Source organism: Geotrypetes seraphini, chromosome 5, assembly GCF_902459505.1.
Source record: "Geotrypetes seraphini chromosome 5, aGeoSer1.1, whole genome shotgun sequence".
In the NCBI taxonomy this organism is placed as follows: Eukaryota; Metazoa; Chordata; class Amphibia; order Gymnophiona; family Dermophiidae; genus Geotrypetes; species Geotrypetes seraphini.
In genome coordinates, this window is record NC_047088.1 from 239,473,527 (window position 1) to 239,501,075 (window position 27,549).

General features: G+C 41.8%; 1 protein-coding gene across 5 annotated transcripts in view; it reads right to left on the reverse strand.

The window, feature by feature from the left end:
- Positions 1–1,393: 1,393 nt before the first annotated feature.
- Positions 1,394–27,549, reverse strand: part of SLC35F5 (solute carrier family 35 member F5) — a 141,935-nt gene continuing 115,779 nt past the window's right edge. For 4 of the 5 annotated variants that reach the window (XM_033944446.1, XM_033944445.1, XM_033944447.1 and 1 more), the window contains 3 exons: positions 22,481–22,635; positions 15,012–15,104; positions 1,394–2,225 (listed from right to left, as the gene is read on the reverse strand). In XM_033944446.1, coding sequence (XP_033800337.1) covers positions 15,020–15,104; positions 22,481–22,635 — 240 coding nt within the window. In that variant the 3' untranslated portion in view covers positions 1,394–2,225; positions 15,012–15,019. The remainder of the gene's footprint in view (positions 2,226–15,011; positions 15,105–22,480; positions 22,636–27,549) is intronic. The other variant, XM_033944448.1, reaches the window with a different exon arrangement.

The following is a 27,549-nucleotide window of genomic DNA, read 5'->3' on the forward strand; positions in this document are numbered from 1 at the left end:
ATACTTTCAACTGCTTAGATTTTTCCAACATCAGAGGACATATAGTTATCAAAAGATAAGTGTTGGTTTCCTATCTATATAAGAGAACTTGGAACAAAAATTTTTCTGAACTGTTACTTATTTAATTTATTTAACTTTAAAACAGAGTACTTGTCATAGAACTTTCCCGGATACACTCCTGGGAAACATTGAGGTCTTCTCTCCGTATTAATGTGGAAACTTACCTTACAGAAGTCTCTGGGGTATGGTTTTATTATAAGAATATCTTTTGGTGGATACATATATATGTATTTTAGCATAAAAACAAAACTTCAAGTACATACAGAAAATAAAGAAAACAATTTAAGGAGACTTTTGACACTGTATTTCCACACAAAGATTTTCACATTTCACATTTCTCCCTTTTTCCCTGGTCTCTGTGCAGCATCTTTTGTCCCTACCCACCAGCCCAATGCTCAATATTTCTCCTTCTATCACCCCTCTTCAGTACCATGCTGCATCTCTCCCTCCAGTCCTTCAACCACCATTCATTCCTCCCTCTTGCATCAATTTCCATCTATCCCACTGTTCCCTCTCCACCACATCCAACATTTCTCCCTCTCATCTCTCTCTTCCCCATGCATCTCTACCTCAGTCCTCTCCCACCACATCCAAAAATTCTATCTTCCTCTCTATGCCTAACAATTCTCCTTTTTCTTCTTTCCCTATGTGTACCATCTCTTTCCCTCCCATTCAGACACCAATGTCCAACAGTTCTCCTTATTTCTTCTTCCACCTCAGCATCTCTTTCCCTCCCTCTGTCCTTCCATTTTATGTCCCAAGTTCACCCCTCCTCCCTTCTGTGCCCCCCTGCCACGGTGTGCACCTGTCTCTTGGTGGCCTCCTCCTTTCTATCATGCTGCCATACGTGTTTCTTCACAAAGCCGCAGGCAGTGGTTCCAACATGCTGCACACAGCTGACCTGGAAGGCTTCCCTCTGATATTGGCCCCCAAACAGCTAACATTGGTCAGAGGGAAGCCTTCCGTGTCAGCCGCGGGCAGCGTGTTTGAACCGCTGCAAGGAAGGAAGAGACCGCCAAGAAAAAGGTACATGGGATCCCTACAAGAGAAGAGCCGTAGCCATGTAGTCAAACAGTCAACTCACAAGCCGCAGGTTGCGACTTCTGTCCTAGATAAAAGGACAGTTGTCTAAAGAGACGAATATAAAAATTTGCAGATCATCATAATTTTATATGACTGACAGAAGAATTATGCCAATGTGTCATATCAGAGTTGAATAAATCAAAAACACTGAACTGGCAGCTCTGAGTCTCTACAAGTCATGAACATATATAAAATTTAACAGTTTTTCTATCAAAAGCATATTTGTATGAAAAAAAAAAAGACAGCATAGTTACATAAAATCACTTTATTTTTAGTTTACATCTTTCTGTGATGGTTTTAATAACAATTCAATTTAGACAGCAAGATGGTCATTTTTTAAAAAACATTTTACTCCAAGCACATCCACTGATCTAAATTATGCTATAACCGTTCGACATACCGAGTCTTCTTATAGTTAATACTGGTCTCTATTTTACAGGGCACCGCTGATTTATATAAGAGATGGCACCTGTTTTCTTGAAGTTTCATGAACAGGTTAAATGGGACCCCAGAACCTTATAAAACATAAAATAGTCAATTATAAGAGTACTTTTGAAAATACTGGGTTTTAATGGATTTACCTAAATTATTTATATTTTCTTGCACCATATTCAGTGGAATTTATACAGCATAAAAAATGAGAATCAGTACCAACAAAGTACACATAATTACCAGTTATCTGATAATGAGGCAAGAACATTCAATATAAGCTTATTTGACATCTTTCAGCTTTCTTCCAGCACTTAATCCCAAAAATGTTCAAAATAGAATGGCTGGAATGATACTTCTTTTCTTGTTGAATTCAAGTTACTTTACCAGTTGAGCTCAAGAGTTTAAGGCAGGTTTGGTTGCTTAGATGTTTTGGGATCTTCTATGGTTGCAATGATACGTAAACAGTTAAGAATGTCTTTACAAAATCAGGTGATGACAAAATTCTAGGAAAGAAATATTGTTTGCTTCAAAGAACAGAAGCTCCCCATAGTCTGTTAAAAATAATAAATTTCAGAAAGAGGCACTGAAATTGGATTCCTTCGGTACTTTCCGGAGATTGTCTCTTCGCTGAGTAGTGGTTCATCTTTCACCTGAGAACAAATTAACACAACTGCTTAGATAATTTTGGTAGGTGGTAGATAAATATCTAAAAATAAATAAATAAATAAAACTGCATATAAAAAATGGTAAATCAAAGGGTTTTACTTTACAATACATGTGCAAGAGCATTTTAATTACAAGTGCTGGTTTCTCCTGGGTACTATAGAATTTATGACTTGATGGCTTATAAAATATACTCAAACCTTGATACTGTGTCGTTATCTACAATGACTTTTAATAAGCAACATTTCACCTAATACATCTCAAACTTTTATACTTGCATGAAGTACAGGTCTCCCCCCCATATTCGCAGTGTTAGGATTCGCAAATATTTGGTACATGGAAATTCAACAGCAATGCAAACAACCCAAGAAGGGGAACAAAGAGTCCAACATGGAGACAACAATTGAGAATGATCAGCATATACAAGGTCCACAGAAGGAAAGATTACAGCTACAATCTACTGATTATCAATTAGAGCCACAAATGATAAGGACCAGAAGTTCTTGTTGTTGCTTTTTCTTTGTCTTGGCTTCTTTATCAATAAAAATTATTTTTTTAAAAAAAAGGATTTGCAAATTTGATTATTCAAGAGTGTCTAAACCACCCTGTTTCCCTTCCGCCTCTCAGATCTCTACATACCTTATCTTTAAAGCCTAGTGGTCTAGTGGTGAAGCTGGGCAGGAGTGATCTTATGCTCCTGCACCGTGCAGAGCCACAATAAAAAATGGCTGCTGTGAGCTCCCACAGCAATCTTGCGAGACCGCAGAAACTCACAGCAGCCATTTTTGATCTCGGCTCTGCACAGGGCAGGAGCATAGAAGATTGCTCCTGCTTCATCGCTAGACCACCAGGGCTTTAAATGTAAAGTGTGGAGGGATCCGGGAAGCAAGGGTGGTTCAAAGTTGGCCCTAAAGTTATTCACAGATTTTTGTTATTTGTAAGGGGGCTGTGCCCCTAACTCCCATGAATATGGAGGGGGCAGAGTAATTCGAAATTTGTAATAGAATAGAAAAATATATTTTGAAAGAATACTATACTGTAGTACAGGGGTAGGGAACTCCGGTCCTCGAGAGCCGTATGCCAGTCGGGTTTTCAGGATTTCCCCAATGAATATGCATGAGATCTATTTGCATGCACTGCTTTCAATGCATATTCACTGGGGAAATCCTGAAAACCCGACTGGAATACGGCTCTCGAGGACCAGAGTTCTCTACCCCTGCCGTAGTAATTCAAATCAGACTGATTTCTATTTAACTAGGGAGATCTTTTAAAACAAGTTAAGCACTTAACACAGTAAACTGCAAAACTGCTAGTGTACAACTGTGTTAAGGGACTTTGCAGTAGTTTTGCAGTTACTGCACAATAAACCATGCATTAAGTGCTTTTTGCGTTAGGAGAAATTTCATGGGGAGAATGGGAATGGAAGGCATTTTGGGCCTGATTCTATACAAGACGCCTATATTAGGTGCCACTAGGCACCCTAATTGAAGACGCCTAGCAGTGCTTTATTCTGGAATTCACGTGTAACTTTCTTTTAAAATTAGCTTAATTGGCATGGTAATTGACCGTCGTGCCAGTTTTTAGCCCATCCCCCCCCCAAAAAAAAATTAAATTGACAATTAGAAATTCCACGAAGAACCTCTTAGGATGCCTAAGTTGAGGCGCCCTCTGACATCTAACTGAAAAGTAGGCGTGGTCAATTTAGCTGTTGCAAGACGTCTGAGTATGTGCCAGTAAATTAGGCCAAGCAAAACCTGGCCTAATAGACCGACGCCTAGTGATGCCTAGGCTGCATTGGGTGGGATTCTATAAGATGCACCTAGCAGTTGCTTGACAACTGCGCTGAGCAGCGCCTACAATGTAGGCATGCTTAGGCACCATTTACAGAGTCTGGGCTCTTTGCAATTAACTTGCCGCAAATTACACTAATTGGCAATTTTACAGTGCAGAATCACTTACCCTCTCCCTAAATAGGAGGCGCTAAGTACTTATGTGCTAACGTGAAGCAAGTAGCATGCAGTATCTGTAAAGTTAACTTGGCACCTGCAAAGGCAAACCCTGGGAATGCCACCAATTGTTGCCATGTTAAATTTGCAGCTACCACACAGTAAAGTCCTGAATTAAGCAGCAGTAACTGCAAATTTTACAGCAGCTTAGTAAGAGAGCCCCTACCCAAGTTCCATTGTCCTTTATGGCAATGGCAAAAACATTTGGGTAACAAAAAGTTTGTTTTTGTTTTCTCTATCACTCAGTACATAATATTAAGTAAACTTCCAGAGGCATGTCCATATTAGTCTTGGAGCAGCAAATATGACATAGGCTAGTAGTACCTTATAGAGCAGTGGTCTCAAACTCGTAGCCCGGGGGCCACATGTGGCCCGCCAGGTACTATTTTGAGGCCCTCGGTATGTTTATCATAATCACAAAAGTAAAATAAAACAGTTTCTTGATCATATGTCTCTATAGCTATAAATGACAATATTATTATTAAGACTTAGCAAAAAAGGAAAGATTTATAAACTATAAAAGTTTTACCTCATGCAAAATTGTCCTTTCTTTAATACGACATTAACTATTTTTTTGAGGCCCTCCAAGTACCTACAAATCCAAAATGTGGCCCTTCAAAGGGTTTGAGTTTGAGACCACTGTTATAGAGCGATTTACTGAGCTCATGAGATCAAAAGTCCACTTTGTCAACTGCATTGCGTGTACATTCTCATCCTTGAAAGTTCATGCTTCAAAAAACTTTGAGGTGCTCCCAACATCTGATGTTTTTATATTTATTAAAAATCAATTCTTTTTAATGATTGAGGTTCGATACTATGGGGTTTCTTTTTTTGTAAAATGCAATTCACTCAGCAAATCCAAATTCAGATTTTTAATTTGCTTCAAACTATTTATTTACTTATTCAATTTTCTGTACCGTTCTCCCAGGAGAGCTTAGAACAATTTACGTGAATTTATTCAGGTACTCAAAGCATTTCTCCCCGTCTGTCCCGGTGGGCTCACAATCTATCTAATGTGCCTGGGGCAATGGTGGGGGGGAATTAGGTAACTTGCCCAGGGTCACAAGGAGAAGCGTGAGTTTGAACCCACAACCCCAGGGTGCTGAGGCTGCAGCTTTAACCACTGCGCCACACTCTCCCCCCTATGAAACCAGAGATAAGTGGTGGTACATTCATTAGGTTTCGTACTTCTGCTCGTCTTGCCATTGGGTCCTGCTCAGTATTAAAATTACATGTTCAAATTTAAGCCCTCTTTTATCAAGTGTTTTAGCACGGGCCACGTGGTAAATGCTCCCAAGCTCATAGGAATTAAATGAGCGTTGGAGCATTTACCGCAGCAGGAGCACTACCATAGCTTGATAAAAGGGGGCCTTAGTAATAAATGCCATTCATTTTTCCATAAAATCATTTATATTTCTCTTAAATATCCCTCTTATTTAGGGTCAGTCAGAACATATCAAACATCCAAAGCTATCACCCAAGAAATAGCATCTGATTCAGATAAATTTGTATTAAGCAAATTATTAAGAACAGGGCAGTCTTTAAGACGGCATATATGAAGATCAGACCACCCTGGTTTAGGTCATATGAATCTGATTGGTTTTCATTGACAGATCACAACTGGGAACTTCTGTCAGCTAATGACTATGGAAGGTGCCATGTCCAAAAGCAATTTAAATAAGTCTTATGATACTGAGAAATTACAATATACATGGCACTTCATATTCCGGTTACCTGAACAGTATTTTTCTTAAAATGCAAGTAAAATTATTGCAGCTTCAATGCATGTCTTCAATATTCCATACTTCAAAATGTAAACATATTGTCTAAGGCAGTGTACTTCAACCTTTCTACACCTATGGACCGGCGGAAATAAAATAATTATTTTGTGGACCGGCAAACTACTAAGACTGAAATTTTTTTAAAAAAATTTTCCAACCCGTCTCCGCGAGCTTGGTCTCCACAAACCATCTGATCCCTCAGTTATGATTTTATATTGAACATATTCTATTAAAGTATAAAAAGAAACAATATTCTGTACAATTGTCATTTTATAAATACAAATATACAGAGCAAGGATCAACAAAACTCCTGTCTCCCCTCCCCTTCACATATATCCCCTCTATTAGCAAGAAAACTAAACAAGCCAAATTATTACAGAATGCTACACAGAAATATCATGCTAACAAAATACCACAATCACACATGACAGGAACAGTGTTAGGGAAGTACAACTAGGGCAACTGCCCCCTGGTCAGAGAGAGCCCTAAGCCAGCTGGAAGCTAAAGAAGCACTGCCTGAGCTTTGCAGTCCCCAGTTATGTCTCTAGCAGGATATATATTTAAAATCTGATATAGTCTAATGACAAAATAGAAATAAAATTATTATTTTCTATCTTTTGTTGTCTCTGGTTTCTGCTTTCATCTTCTTTTCACTCTCTTCCTTCCAGCGTCTGCCCTGTCTCTTCAGTCCAGCATCTGCCCTCTCCCCCTTCCATATGGTATCTGCCTTCTTTCTATGTCCCTCTCCCCTTTCCATCCAGCCTGTGCCCCCTCTCTCCTTTTTACATGATTCATTCCAGATTCACTGCTCTCTTCATTTTTATCTCTCCTACACCAGATCTAGCATCTTTGTCCCTCTCTCTCATTTCTCTGCTGATCCCCTTTCCAGCATCAATCTCTCTCTACTTTCTCATTCCTGTCTCTCCCCTTTCCCTCATCTGATCTCTCCATTCCACCCTGATCCCTTCCCCCTTCTCTAATCTCTTTGCCAGATGTTTCTTCCTTTTTTCCTTCTCCCTTCCCTTCTCCCCCTATCCAACAGTAATTCTCTTCTCATCCCTTTCCCTCCTCCCCTCCCAGCAGCATCTCTCCTTCTACCTTCCTCCAGGTCCAGTAGCAGCTCTCTCTTTATCCAGAAGCTTCCCAGCCTCCAACAGTGGCTTTCTCCCCTTCCCTCCCTACAGCTCTCAGTACTTGCCTGCAGCAGCGATTCACTTAGGTAGCCTTGGGTCCTTTGCCGCCTCTGAGGAAAGAGGAAGTTGCCGAAGTGAATCACTGCGCTGGCAACTACGAAAGCTGCTGGGAGGGGAGATAGCTACTGTTGAAGGCTCCCCAAGATCTCGCTCACTTCTGCACCCAAACTCCCACGCACCCTGCACATTCGCGGCCCCCCCCAAGCCGCACCGCAGGCCCCTACCTGCCGTTCTGCCGTTGAGTCACCACAAGTGAGTGGCCCACCGACAGGAAAGCTCAGAGCCAACGCCGCACCACTCGCTCACCCTTGGATGCTGTCAACAACCCGACGGCAGCCAATGAACACGGCACGACCCTGTAGCTGCATGGGCTCAACCCGCTGCACCCAGACACACCCTCTCAACCGCTGGGTGTCTGCATGCATCCCGCACATGGGTGGACTCTTGCCGCACAAGCGAGCTGTCATGGAGGGAAGGCCCAGATGCTGTCGATGGCCCCAATCCACACGCCGGCCCCACGCACCGCCTGGAGCCCAAGGCTGGGTGGAACAGCAGCCTGCTGCCAACATCACCGCAGTCGGGGAGCCCAAGACTGGTGCCACACTACTATACACCCAGCAGGAAATTTAAGCGCGTCAATCTCGTTGGCCCTGTGTGGACTGGCAGGAATTTTCTGCGGACTGGCATCAGTCCACGGACCGGCGGTTGAAGAACCCTGGTCTAAGGCATCCAGATACTGATTTTATAGCAACAGCATGAACTGACAGAAGGGGCACCCTAACCAGGACCCAAACAGATGGCACTCTATAAAGGTTGGTCAAAAACAGAAATCCAGCTTACCAGTACTTGAAAGGCAGACAATCGGCGAATTAGGAAAATACAGGCAACACCCGGTCCTGCTCCCTCAAACCAGAGGAAGCAAAAACAGGAAGTTGGACTTCCCAACTCACGTGAAAAAGGGAAACTACTTTCGGAAGAAAGAAAGGAACAGTGTGCAGCATCACACCGGAATCCGCAAAATGCATAAAAGAATCTCAGCAGGAGAGAGCCTGAAGCTCTGAAACTCCATGGAATGAGGTAATAGCCACTAGGAAGACTGCCTTGATTGTAAGATCCATAAAGAATGCCTGCTCCATGGTGGACGAGCCAAAAAGCAGAGAACTAGAGTAAGATTCCAAGTGGAACAGGGTAGGCGCATCAGAGGCCTAAGTTGCAGAGCGCCCTGCAGGAAACGAGCCACATCCAGATGAGCTGTCAATGAGCCCCTCAAAGAGAGAGGGCCCATACACAAAAGACAAGCAATCTGCACCCGGAGCTAAGCTACCATTAAGCCTTGCATTAGACCATCCTGCAGAGACTCCAGGACACAAGGAATCAATGGAACAGATGGGTCCACCTGATTCAGGGTGCACCAAGCATGGCAACAACTACAAGCCTTCGCATAGGCCGCCCCTGTGGACTTCCGTTTGCTGTGAAGCAACGTGTCAATCACTGCCGAACTATAGCCCTGGCTAGTCTAGGCTGCGTGCTCAAGAGCCATGCCGTAAGACCAAAGTGGTCTGGATCCTGCAGTGCAATCGGACCCTGTGTGAGGAGGCGAGAAAGACAAGATAACCAGAGCCCCCGATCCTGCTGGAGCCAAACCAAGTTGGCAGGCCACGGCCACCTTGGCCAGTCAGGTGTAACTAGGAGCACCGGACCTCCGTGGGCCACTATCTGCCTCAGCAGATGCCCCATCATGGGCCATGAAGGGAAGACAGAGGAGACCTTCCCATGGCCAAGGCAGAACAAGAGCGTCCAGGCCTGTGCTGCCGGCCTTGCGGTGGCAAGTGAAGAATCAATCTGCTTATGTGTGGGCTACAGTCACCATGAGATTGAACGTGAGACACCCTCACTGATCTACTATGCAATCGAACGCTCTTTGAGACAGGGATCACTCTCTGGGATTCAGCGTCTGCTTGAACATTGTCCACTCCTGCTACATATGCCACTGACAGCGCCACAAGGTGTTTCTCCGTCCCCTAGAAGAGAAGTTGAGCCTCCACACTCAGGGAGGGACTCCTCGTGCCCCCTGCCAATTGACATAAGCCACTGCCATGGCATTGTTCAAGAAGACATGGATGGCCCAATGAAGGAGATGACCCTCGAAGTGGAGAAGAGCCAGCCAAATTGACCGAAGCTCCAGGTAACTGATCGACCACTTGCGCTCTGAGCGTGCCTACTGGCCCTGAACAGGGAAGGTCATACACTCCGCTTCCCAGCCTTTGAGACTCACATCCGTAGACAATCACCCAATCCAAGATCTGGAGGGGAAGGATCCTGGAAAGCGAAAGGTGTTGCAACCACAAGGGTGGCAAGTCAAATGCGTGCAAGACAAAAGCGCACGGACAAGTGAGCGCAAGACATGCGAGCACAATGACAATTGTGCACAAGATAATTGAGCGCAATGATAATTGCGTGCAAGACAATTGAGCGGAAGGACAAATCAGCACAACGACAATCACACGCACGTTCATGTTACTATGGTTACTTTAGCTCCTTTTTTACGTGCTCAGAACAGCCCGCCTTCATTTCATTAGCCTCTTTGTGATTCGTTACGTTTGCTCCATTTATACTTGCTCAGAACAGTCCACCTTCCTTTCGCTGCCTTACTGTGTCCATTATAGGTCTGGTCTAGAACTTGCTCTATAACAGGTATTTCTCTTGCACGGATTTCACTCGCCTTTGGTGGAAGAAGGCACTAGGGGCATCAAAACACAATATGTAAAGCAAAATATGTCTTGCACCTATTGGACTATAAACCCACTGAAAACACAATAAGGACATACTATGCATATTTACCTTACAATACAACATCCTGTGCGCTATTGTCTGGTAACGGGACAAAAGCATGCGGGTCAAACTATGAACCTGTCTGGTGACGGGACAAAACACGAGGGTCAAACATGCGCTGACATAGGGTTCCCGCTGCCTTGCCATTATTATTGAAAACTGAACTTTTCCTCAGATGTCTTGCGCTCACTTATGTACTCACTTGTCTGCGCTCAGATGTCTTGGCGCAGGTGTCTTGCACGCTGAATTGTCTTGCGCTTAGATGTCTTGCACTCACATGTGTTTTCACCCACTTGTCCGCGCCCATTTGTCTGCGCGCTTATGTCTTGGCCCAGTTATCTTGCGCTCACTTATCTTGCGCTCACTTGTCTGTTCCCATTTGTCCACGCACTTATGTCTTGCGTGCATCTGACTATGAACCCATACAAGACTGTTCCACACCATAGTTGACCAGAGCAGGGGTGCATGTAATGGTTCCTGATGGGGATTCCAGCATGAAAGCAGAGCATCCTGGATGCATATGGGCTCTGGCCCAAAGGACCACATCAATCGTTGCCATCATGGTCCCCAGAACCTGGCGGTACTGCCATGCCGTAGGTACTGGAGTGGCCAGAAGGTCCCTGAAAACCTGTCAAAGCTTCTCCTGATGGGAAACAGGCATGAACACTTTGTTCTGTCCCTTGTGAAATTGAACTCCTAGGTATTCCAAATCCTGCGTCTCCTCAAGGTGACTCTTCCTGAAGTTGATCACCCAGCCCAATTGCTGCAGCAACTTTACCAGCCTGATGCCCTCGGACAGCGAGGCAGCTCTGATCAACCAGTCATCCAAATACAGATAAACCAAGACACCCAAGGTGCGAAGATAGGCCTCCACCACCAGCATCAATTTGGTGAAGGTCCTAGGTGCAATTGACAATCAAAATGGCATTGCCGCAAACTGGAAATGTTGCCCCAACACGTGGAACCACAGATACTGGGAAAATGGGAATGTGCAGATATGCCTCAGTCAAATCCAGGGAAGCTAGAAACTCCCCTGGCGCCACCAATGCTATCACTGAGCGCATCATCTCCATGCGGAAGCGAGGCACTTTCAGCGCCACATTGACCGCCTTGAAATCCAGAAACAGTCTCCAATCATCAGAGCCTTTCTTTGGAACAATGAAGTATATTGAGTATCTCCCAGAGCCCGAGTCTCGCTCTGGTACAGGTTCTATGGCCGCAATATACAGAAGCCTGTGGACTGTGGCCTGTACCCGAACCACCTTCTCAGGACGGCTTGCAGGTGAATCCAGAAATACTCCGTCAGAGGACCAAAAAATTCCAATTTGTAGCCATCTCTGAGAACCTCCATGACCCAGCAATCGGAGGTAATGGCCTGTAATTTCACCAGAAAGGCTGACAAACCCCCTCCCCCCCCCCCCTCGATGCACAGGGAAGGAAACACCAGCCTGGTGTCAGAACTGATTTCTTGCAGAAGCCACCAGATGACTCCCTGTGGATGGCCCATCACCTCAACAAGTATAATGGAAGAAGATATTTGAGGCTACCTTTGAGTACCAAGAACCTCTCATACTTAAGACAACCCATAACCCGAAAGAAACTAAAGCAATATGTCTTCTCTTTATAGCCTAGTTCTTATCCTTCACTCCTTCCTTCTAAAACCAGCTCTCCTAATAATGTAACCTCAAGAACTTGATCTAAATCTTATTGGAAACTGCAAAGATTCTTTGCAGAAAACTGCAGTATATAAGACACTGTATTATACTTTATTGTATTAACCATCAGTATGGCCTGAACTAAAGTTATGACTGGAAATTTACTCAAAAATATTGGTCAGCAGTGGAAAAAAATTATAGGCAACTTCTCTCAGCCTTCATTAGTGTCATGGTATATACAAAAAAAATTGCAAAAAAATATTAAACCTTGCTATAATTGTGTCAAATGGTAGGCAGTTTATTACAGACTCAGTGTTTACTCAAATATAGTGGGGGAAAAAAAGCCTCAAAACGCACTGTGACCGCTCCATACATACAGTATTACAATGCTGTCTCATATTCTCATCACTCCACAGATATTCTTCTTAACTGAGTCTCAACATGAAAACAAAGCCATTCATGTGCACAAGTAAAGGGACTTATAGAAACATGATGGCCAAATGGCCCATCTAGTCTGCCCATCCGCAGTAACCATTATCTCCTTCCTCTCTCTAAGAGATCCCACGTGCCTATCCCATGCCTTCTTGAATCCAGTCTCTGTCTCCACCACTTCTTCCAGAAGACTGTTTCATGCATCTACCACCCTTTCTGTAAAAAAAGTATTTCCTTAGATTACTCCTGAGACTATCATCTCTTAATTTCATCCTATGTCCTCTCATTCAAGAGCTTCCTTTCAAATGAAAGACTTGACAGATGTGCATTTACGCCACTTAGGTAATTAAACGTCTCTATCCTATCTTCCCTTTTCTGCCTTTCCTCTAAAGTATACATACTGAGATCTTTAAGTCTGTCCCCATACGTCTTATGACAAAGACCACAAACCATTTTAGTAGTCTTCCTCTGGACTGGCTTTATCCTTTTTATATCTTTTTGAAGTGCGATCTCCAGAATTGTACACAATATTCTAAATAAGGTCTCGCCAGATTCTTATACAGGGGCATCAATGCCTCCTTTTTCCTACTGGACATACTCTTCCTATGCACCCTAGCATCCTTCTAGCTTTTGCAGTCACCTTTTCAACCTGTTTGGCCATCTTAAGATCATCACATACAGTTATACCCAAGTCTCGCTCTTCTGTCGTGTTGAGTGTTCCTTCTGTTCCAAGTTGCCATGATTTAGGAGTAGAAGCACAGAACCCCTGTTGCAGCCAAAAATTCTGCAAAACAAGGACCCTTGTTGAGTTTGATTTTGGGAACCTTTGGTGGCTGAGTTGGATGATGTCTGTTGGAATATGAGTATACAGTGAAGATTGTTTGGAACCGTTTCTGGATTCCTGTCATCAAGATTACTTGTGCACATGGATGGCTTTGTTTTCATGCTGAGATTCAATTAAGAAGAATGTTTGTGCAGTTTTTTTATGCTGATGTGAATACGAGACAGCCTTGTAATATCATACGTATGGAGCTATCATAGTGCGTTTTGAGGCTTTTTCTCCACTATATTTATGAACAAACACTGAGAGGCAGATTCTATAAACAGCACCCCGATTGTAGGCAGCGATAGGCGTACTACCGCTGTCTAACCAGCCAAATTGGTATGCATGTTTTCTAAAAAAAAAAAAAATCAACCCCAAGGCAGGTGCCTACACTGTAGGTGTGTGTCGTGATTAAGGGAGAAACATCAGGACAATTAAGCAGCCCCAGGCGTCTCCCTAGGACTACGACAGATGTCTAAAATGTAGGCCAGCAAAATGCTGGCCTACATTTCAAAGATGCAGCTGCTGAGCTGATCATGGCAAGGAACTTCCCCAGCCGCCATCAGCTGAGCGGTTGCGGCAGGGACCCCCCAGCGATGTCAGCCGGCAGGAGGGATGCCCACTCCCTCCTGCCCCCAAACCCTTCCCACAGCAATGGGACAGGAGAATTGCGCACCCCCTCTTGCCCCCCCTTAAGTACACCGGCAGGAGAGAGGCCTACTCTCTCCTGTCGCCATCCCCCCCAGAACTTCCCAACCCATCATACCCCATCTCTAGACCCCCTGAACCCTCCCAAACCTGTAGACCCCCCCAGCACCCGTAAGCCCCCCCACCAATCTTTCCCACAGACAGTCTGGCTGGAGGGATGCATATACCTTCCTGCCGGCAGGCCCACCACTCCAAAATGGCATATCTTCCCCGGTGCATTCTGGGATGCACCGGGAAGGGATCTAAGGCCCCTCAGATGCCTAAGGCCCCTCTCTTAAGGGGGATTCCCTTGCCACGATTTAGTTGATGGCAAGGAATTAGGCGTGATTCTCTAACTGGTGTCTGTGACATAGGCGCCAGTTAGAGAATCAGGGTGATTAGGTGGGACTGGGCATCTGTATAGGATGCCGGTGTGTGATTCTTAGCCACTTCTTAGGTGGTTGCTGAGACTAGCATCCTATATAGAATTTCCTTCTGAGTCTCCAATGAGCTGTCTTACATTTGACACCATTATAGCAATGTTTAATATTTTTTGTAATTTTTAATCATATTGCTACCTTTTCAGTTTATGTGCAAAAATAACCCATTTGGAGAAATTGCCCCCAAGCCAAACTACAAAGCATTACCATTGAATCTGTTAACTAAATGTTCTAATGAGTACTTTTTAGGTGTTTCATAGGTATTATGCAGACTTTGTATTATATCTCTGTTACTTGAATTTCAGTGCTGTTAAATGTGCACATTTTTTATATTATTTCATTGAAGTCCTATTAGGTTTCAGTTTGCTGATTTTGAGTTTACCTTATTGATTGCATTTATGTTTATTTGGTCATTTTACTATTGTTATGCTATTAACAAAATAGTAAATTTTATATTAAACTGTAACTGCTATAATACTGCCTTGGGTAAATCTCTTCATAAAGGCAGTTAATAAATCTCAATAAATAAGTCATTACAAAAGAAAATTAAGCCTAGAATCTTGTGCCACCATTGTCTTGTCTTAATCATCTCTCTTTAACAGGAAGAAAACTGCTTTGCTAAAGGAAATCATATTTTCCAAAAATATGACACTAATAACAAAATGCACATTTGTAACATGCATACAATACTAATTTAATGAAAAATTATTATTAAAAATGCTGGAAGAAAAAGCCGTTTTATGAACAAAGGTTTTACTTTTATTACCTTATTTAAGAAATCACCAAATTAAGTTTAGAAAATATATGCAGGATTTCCAGTGCTATTTACTTGTACTGTGACACTTTTCAATTTCAAGCTAAAATGATGTAATAAATCACAGGGCAATCAGTTTTTGAAGGGAAAGAACTTCAGCTTTTACCTACCCATAAATCTATGAACAGCAGCTGGTTCCATTCTCCTGAGAAACGCTATGCATGGGAATGAGACTTTCACACTGCTCACTGTCCTCTGGAGTTCTTTAAACAAAGTTTCACATTTCATTAGCAATTCATTGCTTTATAGAACAAAAGAGCAATAAGAAACGTCAGAAATAAAAAAAAACAGCTTCAAAGTATAAGTGAAGCTGCTTATCTGCAACTGGTTAGGATTTCCCAGCTAACAAAAAGGGGGAGGGAGTTATTGTTATCACCACCACTACCTAAAAGGGAAATATGTTTCTCAAGAGCCTGTAATCCCCACACCACGTCCACTTTCTCTTCTTTTTTTAACAGAATAAAGGCATCACACATATGCATTGCCAAGGGTAGAGTTTGGGTAGAGCCAGGGTAGGGCTGCAGTGCACGCACTGAGGGGGGGAGTTCTATAAATGGTGCCTAGATAGACTATGAGCTCAGCAGGACAGACAGGGAGTAATGTTTGAGTACCTGAATAAATTCATGTAAATCAGTCTGAGCTCCCCTGGGAGAATGTCTAATCTAATCTAATCCTTAGGTTTGTATACCGCATCATCTCCACGTTCGTAGAGCTCGGCGCGGTTTACAGTAGAAAAAATAGGAAGGAACTACAACAGAGGGTTAGAGGTATAGAAAACTGAATAAATAAATAACACAAAAGCAAAAAATGGACTTAGAGGGAGTGAGAGGGAGGGGTTTGAGTTGGATCCTGATAATATTGCTCAAACTTTCTGCTGTATCAAGAATCGCTGCTTAAACGATGAGCTGTGAATGTATGAACTGCACTTCACACCATAGCTAACTGAAGACGGGGTCATGACCATGGTTCTGTCATTTTCAGCATTGCTATGTCCTTACAAGGTCAAACTTGTTTTTACAAACATCATGGATACGTGATATGATAATACCCAATCTGACCATGTTTGTGGACACAGAAATCCCAGGCTCCTTCTTGCAACAACAAACAAAAATGGGGTGAACTTTCTTAGGTCTTTGGTCCCTTCCAGACAGAAGATGATGACTTGCTTACACTCCAAAGTATGAAAGACTCATTCATCCTAAACATGAACCCTTGAGAAAATATGTTTGAAAGTTCGAAGTTCAGTACTACTTTAGGCAAAAACTTAAGATACCTAAGGAGCACCACTATGATGCTCTGAACTAAAGGCTGAATAGAAACTAGTTTTCCTTCCATATAAGGTGCCAATTATGCTACAATATATCCAAAGTTGTTTTTCAGTCCAAACTCCGATATATGTAGAATGTAAGGATAAATTGCCTCCATATACAATAGACTCTCCGTTAACTGTAACTCAATCAACTAGCACTCTCAAGCAACCAGCAAATAACATCCCCCCTCCCGAGACTACCTTCTCTGTTACCCTCCACTCCAAGCCCTCCCCCGGGGCCACCGTTGCTGCTATCTTCCACTGCAAACCACCTCTCACCCCAGGCCACCGGCGCTGCTCTTCTCCCTTTGTGCCCAAGATGATCGGTGCTGCTGTCCACCTCTTCCCCCCACTGACCGGCACTGTGCGTGCCGATGCTGAAAGAGCCTAATACCGATGCTCTATGCTGGGCCACTGTGGGGCCTTGAGCATCTGCACAAGCTCAAGACCTTCCAGCTCCTGCCCTCTCTGAGATTCTCAGAGAAGGCAGGAGCCAGAAGGCCTTGAGCACGCCTAGAATAGAAAATCGGAATCAGGCTCTTTCAGCACCGGCACGTATATGGTAAGCACAGAGCAGGTCAGTGGGGGGAGGAGATAGACAGCAGCGCCGATTATCTTGGGCACGAACGGAGGAGAGAAGCGCCAATGGTCTTGGGATGGAATTTGCAGTGCAGAATAGCAGCGCCGGTGGCCTCGGGGAAGGGTGTGTGTGAAGGAGTGGAGGATAGCAGTGCCAGTGTCTTGGGAGGGAGTTTGGCATAGGAGGAAAGCAGCCCATTTTAATAGTAACTCTCAAGCAACCAGAAACTACATTTATTCGGCATCTACCAATTCCCATGGGTGCCTGTTAACAGAGTGTACTGTACAATCCTTCAAACAGATTCTTTCCTAGAAATCAGAAGAAATTTGAGACTAAATCAGAAAGACCACAACACATTTCTTTACTCTGAACATCCAGGCCTTGAAGAATGGAGATTGTGAAGAGTGTAGTTTTTCCTGAGTCTGCACTATAGATGTTTGAAAAATGTTTATGATGGACAGATTCTGACAGACTGGGAACCAAATCTTTTTTTGCCCAAGCAGAAGATATGAGGATCACAATTCTCAAAATTGAGTTTTAGGAAAGTTTTTTGGAATAAGAGTACTTTCTGGTCTCTTTCTGTAGTAGAATGCCAATACAATTCAGTTTTGACCTCTCCATTAGCTCTCCCTCAGGAGTTCTGCACCAAAGTAAGATTGTTCACCATGTTCTAATCTAGGGATCGCTTGTGAGGACCGCTGGAGACTCAGCCTGTATCGCAAAACGTTTTCCTTTCTTATCACATTGAGACAGCCCAAAGCCCTAGTATGGCAATTTCCCACAGTAGGAGTGACTTGGTTTCTCCTTTGTTGTTCAGGTAAAACAGACTGCAAATCCAATAAGGACTGAGAAAATACCTGCATATAATATGTAAACTGTTTTGGTTGTATCACAGAAAGGTATTGTATCATATGTAAAACATTATCGATATGCTTGTCTGGTGGGCCATTTATTTATTTATTAAAAAATTTATATACCCCAAACAACTATGTGGTTTCCACGTCACATGCATAAAATCTCGTTTCCCTATGACAGTCGCATATAACAGACTTCAGAAGGCCGATGTACATATAATCATTTGCTTTTTTAAATTGTAATTATTTTTCTGAACTAAACATAGAGACTCTTTTTTGTTTACTTTTGCCTTTGAATAGACTGTAGGCCCCATAAAGTTGGAGAAGTCTTATGTATATACGTATACATTCTTAAAAGCACCTAACAAGTGATCAACAGTAATGGTAGAACCAGAAAGCATGAGATTTTGGGGATTTCTTAACAGGAACTATATGGTGAAATATTATAACACAATCTATGTAGCTAAAATTTTTGAAATATTTGAGATTTGGATGTTTCCCCTTAAAGCCGCTTTATGGTGAAATATATGCCATGTTGGAAAATTTAATAGAAAGTATAGAACATTAGTATAAGGAATTTGTGCGTTGGTTCTGAGATTTTGATAGATGATATTCTTAATTTCATTTTGATTTGGGGGGGGGGGGGATGAGATTATGACAAAGTTTTATGTGTTGGGGCACTTAACTTTAAAAAAGGCGACTATGATAATATGAGGAAAATGGTAAAAAAGAAATTTAAGAGGTGCAGCTGTAAAGGTCAAAAATATACATCAGTTGTGGATGTTGTTTAAAAATACCATCCTGGAAGTCCAGACTAAGGGCTCCTTTTACAAAGGTGTGCTAGGGTCTTAACACGCACAATAGCGCGCATTAAATTCCTGAGCGCGCTAGCCACTACCGCCTCCGTTTTAGAAGGCGGTAGATTTTCAGCTACCGTGCGGTAATTTTGTGCGTGCGCTAAAAACCCTAGCACGCCTTCGTAAAAGGAGCCCTAAATATATTCCATGTATTAAAAAAGGAGGAAGATCAAGCAGCAGCCAGCGTAGTTAACGAACAAGGTGAAGGAAGTTATGGGGGTCTTTTACTAAGGCGCGCTAGCTGATTTAGCACACGCTAAATGCTAACGCGTCCATTATATTCTATGGATGCGTTAGCATTTAGCGCACGGTAAATTGGTTAGCGCGCCTTAGTAAAAGACCCCCTATTAGAGCTAAAAGAAAATCCTTTAAAAAGTGGAAGAAGGATCCGACTGAAAATAATTGTACACCACAAGGAATGCCAAGTCAAATGCAAGGCACTAATAAGGAAGGTGAAGAGAGACCTTAAAAAGAACATTGTGCTGGAAGCAAAAACACACAGTAAAAACTTTTTTAGGAATATTAAAAGAAAGAAGCTGGGAAGAGAATCAGTTGGGCCACTAGATGACTGATGGATGAAAGGGGCTCTCAGGGAAGACAAGGCCATAGCAGAGATAAGAAATTAATTATTTGCTTTGGTCTTCACTGAGGAAGATGAAGGGGAGTTATTGGTGTCAGAAATGGTATTCAGTTCTGATGAATCAGAGAAACTCATACAAATCTCTAACACTGGATGATATAATGGGTCAATTTGACAAATTGATCAGTAGCAAATCGCCTGGACCAGATGGTATACATCCCAGAGTGCTGATAGAATTGAAAAATGAAATTGCAGAGCTATTGTTAGTAATTTGTAGTTTTTATTTAAAATCCAGCACAGTACTAGAAGACTGGAGGGCTGCCAACGTGAAACCAATTTTTAAAACGAGTTCCAGGGTGATATGGAAAATTATAGACCAGTGAATCTGATGTTGGTGCCGAGCAAAATGGTAGACACTATTATAAAGAACAAAATGAGAGAATATATATGTAAGCATGGATTAATGAGAGAAAGCCAACATGGATTTAGTCAAGGGAAATCTTGCCTTGCCAATCTACTGCATTTCTTTGAATGAACACATGGATAAAGGTGAACTAGTTGATATTGTGTATTTGGATTTTCAAAAGGCATTTGACAAAGTATCTCATGAAAGACTTCTCAGGAAATTAGAAAGTCATGGGATAGGAGGTAAAGTCCTATTATGGATTAAGAATTGCTTAAAAGACAGAAAACAGAGAGTAGGTTTAAATGATCAATATTCTCATATATACCCTTCCAAAACAAGCTGTGAATCAATAGATGGAAACAAAATAGGAGCATGTAACACTTATCAAAAGGAAGAAAAGTCTCAGACCTCCGTTTGGAAGAACCCTCCTCTAACTCGAAAGAGTAAATCAAGTCATTGGCACAAAAACCTCCTTCAGTTTATGTTATAGCTGATATTTTAAATTTACAGTAAGTAACTTGACTGTATTAATGCTGTTAGCAATGCATGTTAAGCAATAGCAGTCCAGAAAAACTTAAATGCTGTTAGCAGTGCGTGTTAAGCAGCAGCAGTCCAAAAACCTTAACTACAAATATCATAATAGTTGTAAGTAGTTAACTACAAATACCATACTAGTTAACTACTAAGAACAGGTTACTAATGTTTGCTATCCTGATTCAATTATGTTTACTTGTTGCTTTTTTGCATTTCTAATTGTGTGCAGGATATATTTACTTGTCGGGGAGTGTCCCCGTTCCCCTGTTTCTTGTTATTATCCGATACAGATGTTCCCAGCTGCTTTGCTACTGACTAATGTTTACAGAACCAGTGACAGTGATGAGGGGGGAGGTTTAAGACTCTTAAGTTTGAGGCTTCCTACAAAGTCCTGGTGGGTAGACAGAAATAACCCACTGGTCCCGGAATAAAGTGTGGATTTACAAGAAAAAAGATAAGCAAAGGTCAGAACCTAATCTTTCGTTAGTCCCTCTTGAGTTCTCTCCATAGATCGCTTTCTGAATCATGCAGGCTATCTTGAACTGGATTTTCTTTTTCATTAGCAGCCTGGATTCTATATATGGCACCGTTGGTGGCAGTTGCTTTAAAAACAGCCACCAATCGCATGTCAATCACATGAGAGCGCCGTTTATAGAACTATGGCATTGGAAAAGATAGGCGCCAGAAATATAGGCCAGGGTTTTCAAAGCCTACATTTCCAGTGCCTACCTTTTACATGAATCATGCCTACGGAAGCGCTTTACAACGCCTAATGCCACTTCCAGCATTAGCCTAAAAGAACTTCCGTGTGCGATGCAGTTGCCTATATTTTTTCTTTTAAAATGCTTTTTTATTTTTTAAAACTGCGTTTTTAACTTACGTTAGGTGCTGGTAAGACTGCCCAAGCCTCTTTTACTAAGCTGCGGTAGCGGTTTCTACTGCAGCCTGGGGTGCTAAATCCTCCGAAGCTGCTCCAATGCTCATAGGAATTCTATGAGCGTTGGAGTGGTGTTGGAGAATTTAGTGCTCTGGTCTGCAGTAGAAACCTCTACCACAGCTTAGTAAAAGGTGTGTGTGTGTGAGGGGGGTGTTAAGGTGCCGTTTATAGAATATGGGCCAAAGAATCTTTAGATAACACAGCCAAACTTGAACCCTGATCAGTTAGCTTAGCAGAAACCTCTTTAGTAAATGATCATCATGTAGGTTTTTGTCCATATGGACAATTGCAGTAAGAATATCTTAAGGAAATATCTTGCATAACTAATCACTATTCTGATGCATCTTTCAAGTATTATAAAAAAAAACTTCACGGGTTTAAGCACCTTAACTACAGTACATCAAGATGACCTACTATTTAATGGCAAGCAAGAAAGTTTCTGCAAGTACTTCTTCTATGGACAACCCAAGCCATTCACCTGATCTGGAGAGTCACTATCTCTTGTTGAACCACAGGTTGAGAGAGTGGGGTTTAAGGGAAACCTCTACAGAGGAAACAGTTCTCACAGCAGATAATGTTACAACCATTGTGGTGAAAAGATGGTAATCTATGGGTACCTTTACAACCCTTGGTGCCAGGATCATCATCTTTCCTCATTTTTGTTACCCCATCAGAACAGAACAGAGTTCCATACTCCTCTAGTGTTCTGAAGGGGTTCCAAAGGTGAAGGACCCTCTCCTTTGGGCCTGCATCCACGTTCCATGGCACGGTCCCCCTCTTAAGGTGGTCAAAGCCCCTCTTGAGTGAAACCAGCAGGTATAGGCATCTGTTTCAGTGCCTATGGCTACACTCTTTCTGGTTCCAGATGTTCCTCCCTTAATAATTTCTAGCTTTCTATTTTCTTTCTTAGTTGACGCTGCACACTTAGCAGAGAGTAGACGCTATAAGGATTCTTCAATTTTGGAGATTAATGGGTAACAAGGAATAAGGGGACATTTGCCACACACACACACACAAAAAAAAAACCTTAAACCAAATAGGGAGGAAGGAGGGAATGAATTTAGGTTTTGAGAGCTAATGCAGAAGAGGGGATTGGAGCCACAGATTTTGTTTTGTAAAAGACTTAGCTGTTCAGAGTTGAAATCAAGTAATAGCCAGCTACGATAGTGCTGCATTTGAGATAGGTAGATTGAGGAAAATTTTCCAGGATAGGTTCTATTGAAAATTTTTGTTAGGATGGATGACTAGTTAATATCTGCCAATTATTCTACCTGCTTAACAGCAGTTTAAATATTGACCTCATAACTTTGAGGCAAAAAAAGGTCAACTGAAAGACAAAATTCTTATTAGCACACCAAATGCTATGGATAAAGAATGGCTATTCCTTGTAAACAATACCAAGCACCGTAACTAAAAGCAGCTTCTAAAAAGCATATTCCAACCCTCAAAACCCTTTCAGCAATCAAAATAATTGCAAGTAATTGTGGACAACTTTTATATTTCAATAAAAGAATGAACCTACCTTTGAATTCGATGTTTTCTACAAATAAAGGTAAAAACCCTTCTGATTCCTACCATAACTGGATCCCAGTTGTTATAATGGCATAGAAGAGTCACAATGAAAAAAGAGACAAATACAGGAATGGCTCCTGCAAAAAATATCCAGGAAAACTGCACCTGTAAATCCCAAAACAGAATTCAATTGTTATTACATTTCAACTTTCTGTCCTATGGGCAGTTACTAATGATATTAAAATAAGTATTCACTTTAAAAACTGCATCACACCTTAAGTTTGGATCACTGTTTTATGAACACGGTACATAGATCAGCATTTCCCAAATCAGTATTAAAGAAACACTTAACCAGCTTGGTGTTGTGGATAGCTGCAATGAATATGCATGAAATATACTGGCATGAACTAAACACCCAGTATCCTAAAAACTATAGGTATTTTTCCAGGACAGAATTGGAAGGAAAAATGATGGGATAAATGTTGGAGAATTCCATCCTAGTTCACTGCAATGCAAAATCAGTTCTTGGGAAGACTGACAAAAGGTGCAAAGAATGTAATAAAAATGTTATGTTTACCCTTAAAACGTAATTGTCCTCAATTTATTTTTAAATTGACCTTCTTTCTTATAATGCATTGCTTAGAAAAGTGATCATGTTATAAGTAGCCAGTAATACAGAATAGAATCCATAATTAGTCAGAACATTTTTACAATCTTTTCCTGTACAAGAATAGCACAGTTGTTAAATCACTGAGTGCTGAAATCAGTTTATAACAAGCAACTACCAGATAATGTAAAAATGGTTTAACTTGTGTCATTTTTTTCTGTTTCACAGTCTTTCATTGGGTTTACGTGCACATTATAACCAAAAATTTCTTTTTCTAGCCAACACGGTCGGATTTGATACTATTGGTCTAACAGTTGGTCTAAGTACAATTCGTCCAAAGACACAATTCATCTAAAAGTATATTTCTGCATCTTGATGGCCACGTATTTGGTCTTGGAGGATGAGGTGTATGGCGTCGGCATCTATGAAACAAACTTGGTTCTTTTTGTTACATCATTCTTTTTGGACCCCAGTTAGGTTGAATAAATTACATAATTCTAGATCTAATAGATGCTGGCACTGTCACCTAGACATAGGAACATAGGAACATTAGACCATCTATTGTTTTACTGCCCTAGAGTTCTGATTTTTTTGGAAATCAATTTGGGGACATATTAATATTTTAAATTCTGAGATTCCCTTAACCTATAAAATAATAATTTGTGGTACTATTTTGCATGTCAAAGATCCCCTAGATAAACATAAAAGACGTCTCTTTTTAATTATGACCAGTACAGCTTTACAATTGATTACACAAAACTGGAAAAACTGGGATCGTCTCAACTTACATTTTGGTGGGCAAGTTTATGTCTAATATATAAATTTGAGAAAATGAATGCTGCTATATTAGGGAATAATGAAAACTTTAAATTAACTTGGGGCCCATTGACATCCTTTGTAGAATCTCTATAGTTATGGTTTGTTATTAGATAATATATACATCCAGGGAGGGGGGAGGGGGTGGGAGGTAAATAAGATTGGAAAAATAGTTAGAAAAGTTTTGGTGGGGGAGGGGAGGATATTAATAAGCATGAATATTTGAAAAATTTTAAGTGATGTCTATATTGTAAAAAGATTAATTTACTCTGTATTTCACTTATTGTATATGCTTTAAAATGAATACAGAATTTAAAAAATAAAATAAAATAAAAGTTAATTCATCCAATGGACAATTGGTCTAAAAATTAATCAAGATAAAAATGTGAAGTCATACATTTGTCATATGGCAGATCACTTTTTTAAAGTCAATGAGAATACACCTCATGCAGTAATCTAATCAAGACATTAACCCTGGAAGCCAACAGAAAAGTGCTGGAAGAAGCCATGAAGATTGTTTTGTCCATTTTTACACAGCAAGCCTCCTACAATATTCAGGATTTTCTGTGAGACATTGCTCACAATCTGCACTTTTATGGGCAAATTCTATAAAAGGCGTCACAATTGTAGTTGGCGGTAGGCGTCCTACCGCTTTCTAACCAGCCAATCGGCATGCATGTCTAAAAAAAAAAAAAAAGTGGGGTTCCCCAGGGGTCTGTGCTGGGACTGCTGCTTTTTAACATATTTATCAACGATCTAGAGATGGGAATAACTGGTGAGAATTTAATTTGCTGATGACACAAAGTTGTTCAAAGTTGTTAAATTGCAAGAGGATTGTGAAAAATTGCAAGAGGATCTTGTGAGACTGGAAGTCAAAATTGCAGATGACGTTTAATGTGAGCAAGTGCAAAGTGATGCATGTGGGAAAGAGGAAAACGAGAATATGAAGGTACGCCTCTGTCAGATCTAGGGAGGCTAAGAATTCCCGCAGTGCCACCACTGCAACGACTGACCAAACTGTCTCCATGTAGAAGCGCAGTATTCTCAGTGCTGCCTTCATGAGTTCCAGGATTGGTCTCCAGTCTTCTGTGCCTTTCTTGGGCACTATGAAGTATATGGAGTATCTGCCAGAGCGCGATTCTTCGCTCAGACCTGGCCTTTTTCTCTGGCTATCAAGTCAATAAAGAGTTTTGAAGGAGGGCGATATAATTTGATCTTGTGACCCTCTCAAATAAGATCTAAGACCCAGCGGTCCAAGGAAATTTGTTCCCACTCCCTCCAGAATGCCAACATCCTCCCAATGTGTGGGGGTGCGGCTGCTGACTTGGCATTATTGTGACTTCTTGGAGGTTGTGCTGAAGCGAGACCCCAAGGGTTGCTGGCGTCAGGAGTTATCAAATCTGTCTGGATCCATGATAAGAGCAGAGGAACCTGTGTAGTACTGGCAGGAACGTTGTGAGGAATGAAAATGGCCTCTACTACTTGTATCCCCATCCTGCATAGACATGCACTGTGAAGTAGATGGCTGCTGGGGCTCCAGTCAAATGAATTAAATATAAGGTGATTCATTTTTATGAATAACTAATTGCACAAATCTTTAACAAAAGAGCAACTGATGATGCTTATACATCTCAGCTTTAACTAGGGATGAATAATGTGGTTGGACAATAAGTGAGAAGTGATATCAGTTGTCAGCCTTAAGATTTCATTGAATGTATTTCTTTTGTATAAATTATTTCTTCACCTGGCTCCTTTTTTGTAATCTGAAATACCAGATATGTTATTAGGCACTCAAGAGCTTTCACTTAACTGTGCTAAAGTCCCTTGTTTAATTACCCTATCAAGATGTAATTATCCTTATCTCTTTTTATATTTATAAGAACATAAGAACATAAGCAATGCCTCTGCTGGGTCAGACCTGAGGTCCATCATGCCCAGCAGTCCGCTCACGCGGCGGCCCAACAGGTCCAGGACCTGTGCAGTAATCCTCTATTTATACCCCTCTATCCCCTTTTCCAGCAGGAAATTGTCCAATCCTTTCTTAAACCCCTGTACTGTACTCTGCCCTATTACTCCCTCTGGAAGCGCATTCCAGGTGTCCACCACTCGTTGGGTAAAGAAGAACTTCCTAGCATTCGTTTTAAATCTGTCCCCTTTCAACTTTTCCAAGTGTCCTCTTGTTCTTTTATTTTTCGAAAGTTTGAAGAATCTGTCCTTCTCTACTCTCTCTATGCCCTTCAAGATCTTATAAGTCTCTATCATATCCCCTCTAAGTCTCCTCTTCTCCAGGGAAAAGAGACCCAGTTTCTCCAATCTCTCAGCGTATGAGAGGTTTTCCATCCCTTTTATCAAGCGTGTCGCTCTCCTCTGAACCCTCTCGAGTAACGCCATATCCTTCCTAAGGTACGGAGACCAATATTGGACGCAGTATTCCAGATGCGGGCGCACCATCGCCCGATACAATGGCAGGATAACTTCTTTTGTCCTTGTTGTAATACCCTTCTTGATTATGCCTAGCATTCTATTTGCTTTCTTAGCGGCTGTTGCGCACTGTGCCGTCGGCTTCATTGTCATGTCCACCATTACCCCCAAGTCCCTTTCTTGGTTGCTCTCATTCAATAATATCCCTCCCATCGTATAGTTGTACCTCGGGTTTCTGTTTCCAACATGCAATACTTTACATTTCTCAACGTTGAACTTCATCTGCCATCTCGCCGCCCATTCCCCCAATTTGTTCAAGTCCCTTTGCAATTCTTCGCATTCCTCTTTAGTCCCAGCTCCACTAAATAGTTTTGTATCGTCCGCAAATTTTATTATCTCACACTTCGTGCCTGTTTCTAGATCATTTATGAATATATTAAATAGCAGCGGCCCGAGCACTGAGCCCTGCGGAACACCACTCGTGACCCCCATCCAGTCCGAGTAGTGGCCCTTCACCCCTACCCTCTGTTTCCTACCCGCCAACCAGTTTCTGATCCATCTATGTACGTCTCCGTCCACTCCATGGTTCTTCAGTTTCCGGAGTAGACGTTCGTGAGGCACCTTGTCAAAGGCTTTTTGGAAATCAAGGTATATGATGTCTATGGGGTCTCCTCTGTCCATCCGTTTGTTAATTCCTTCGAAGAAGTGCAATAAGTTCGTTAGGCACGATCTCCCCCTGCAGAAACCATGTTGGGTTGTTTTCAAAAGTTCGTTTCTTTCCAGATGTTCATCGATGTGTTTTTTAATCAGTGCTTCCGTCAGTTTCCCCGGAACCGAAGTCAAACTCACTGGTCTGTAGTTTCCCGGGTCACCTCTTGATCCCTTTTTAAAGATGGGCGTGACATTGGCTATCTTCCAATCCTCCGGGATCATGCCTGTTTTCAAGGATAGGTTGCAAATTTGCTGCAGTAGTTCCGCTATCTCCTCCTTTAATTCCTTCAGAACCCTGGGATGGATTCCGTCCGGACCCGGGGATTTGTCAGTTTTAAGTTTTTCTATCTGCCTGTGTACATCATCAAGGCTCACTTCCATGGATGTTAATTTTTCTGCTTGATTTCCATTGAATATTTGTTCAGGTTCCGGTATGTTGGTTGTGTCTTCGTTTGTAAATACAGACGAGAAGAACATGTTGAGTCTTTCTGCGACTTCTTTCTCCTCCTTCACCGCTCCCTTCC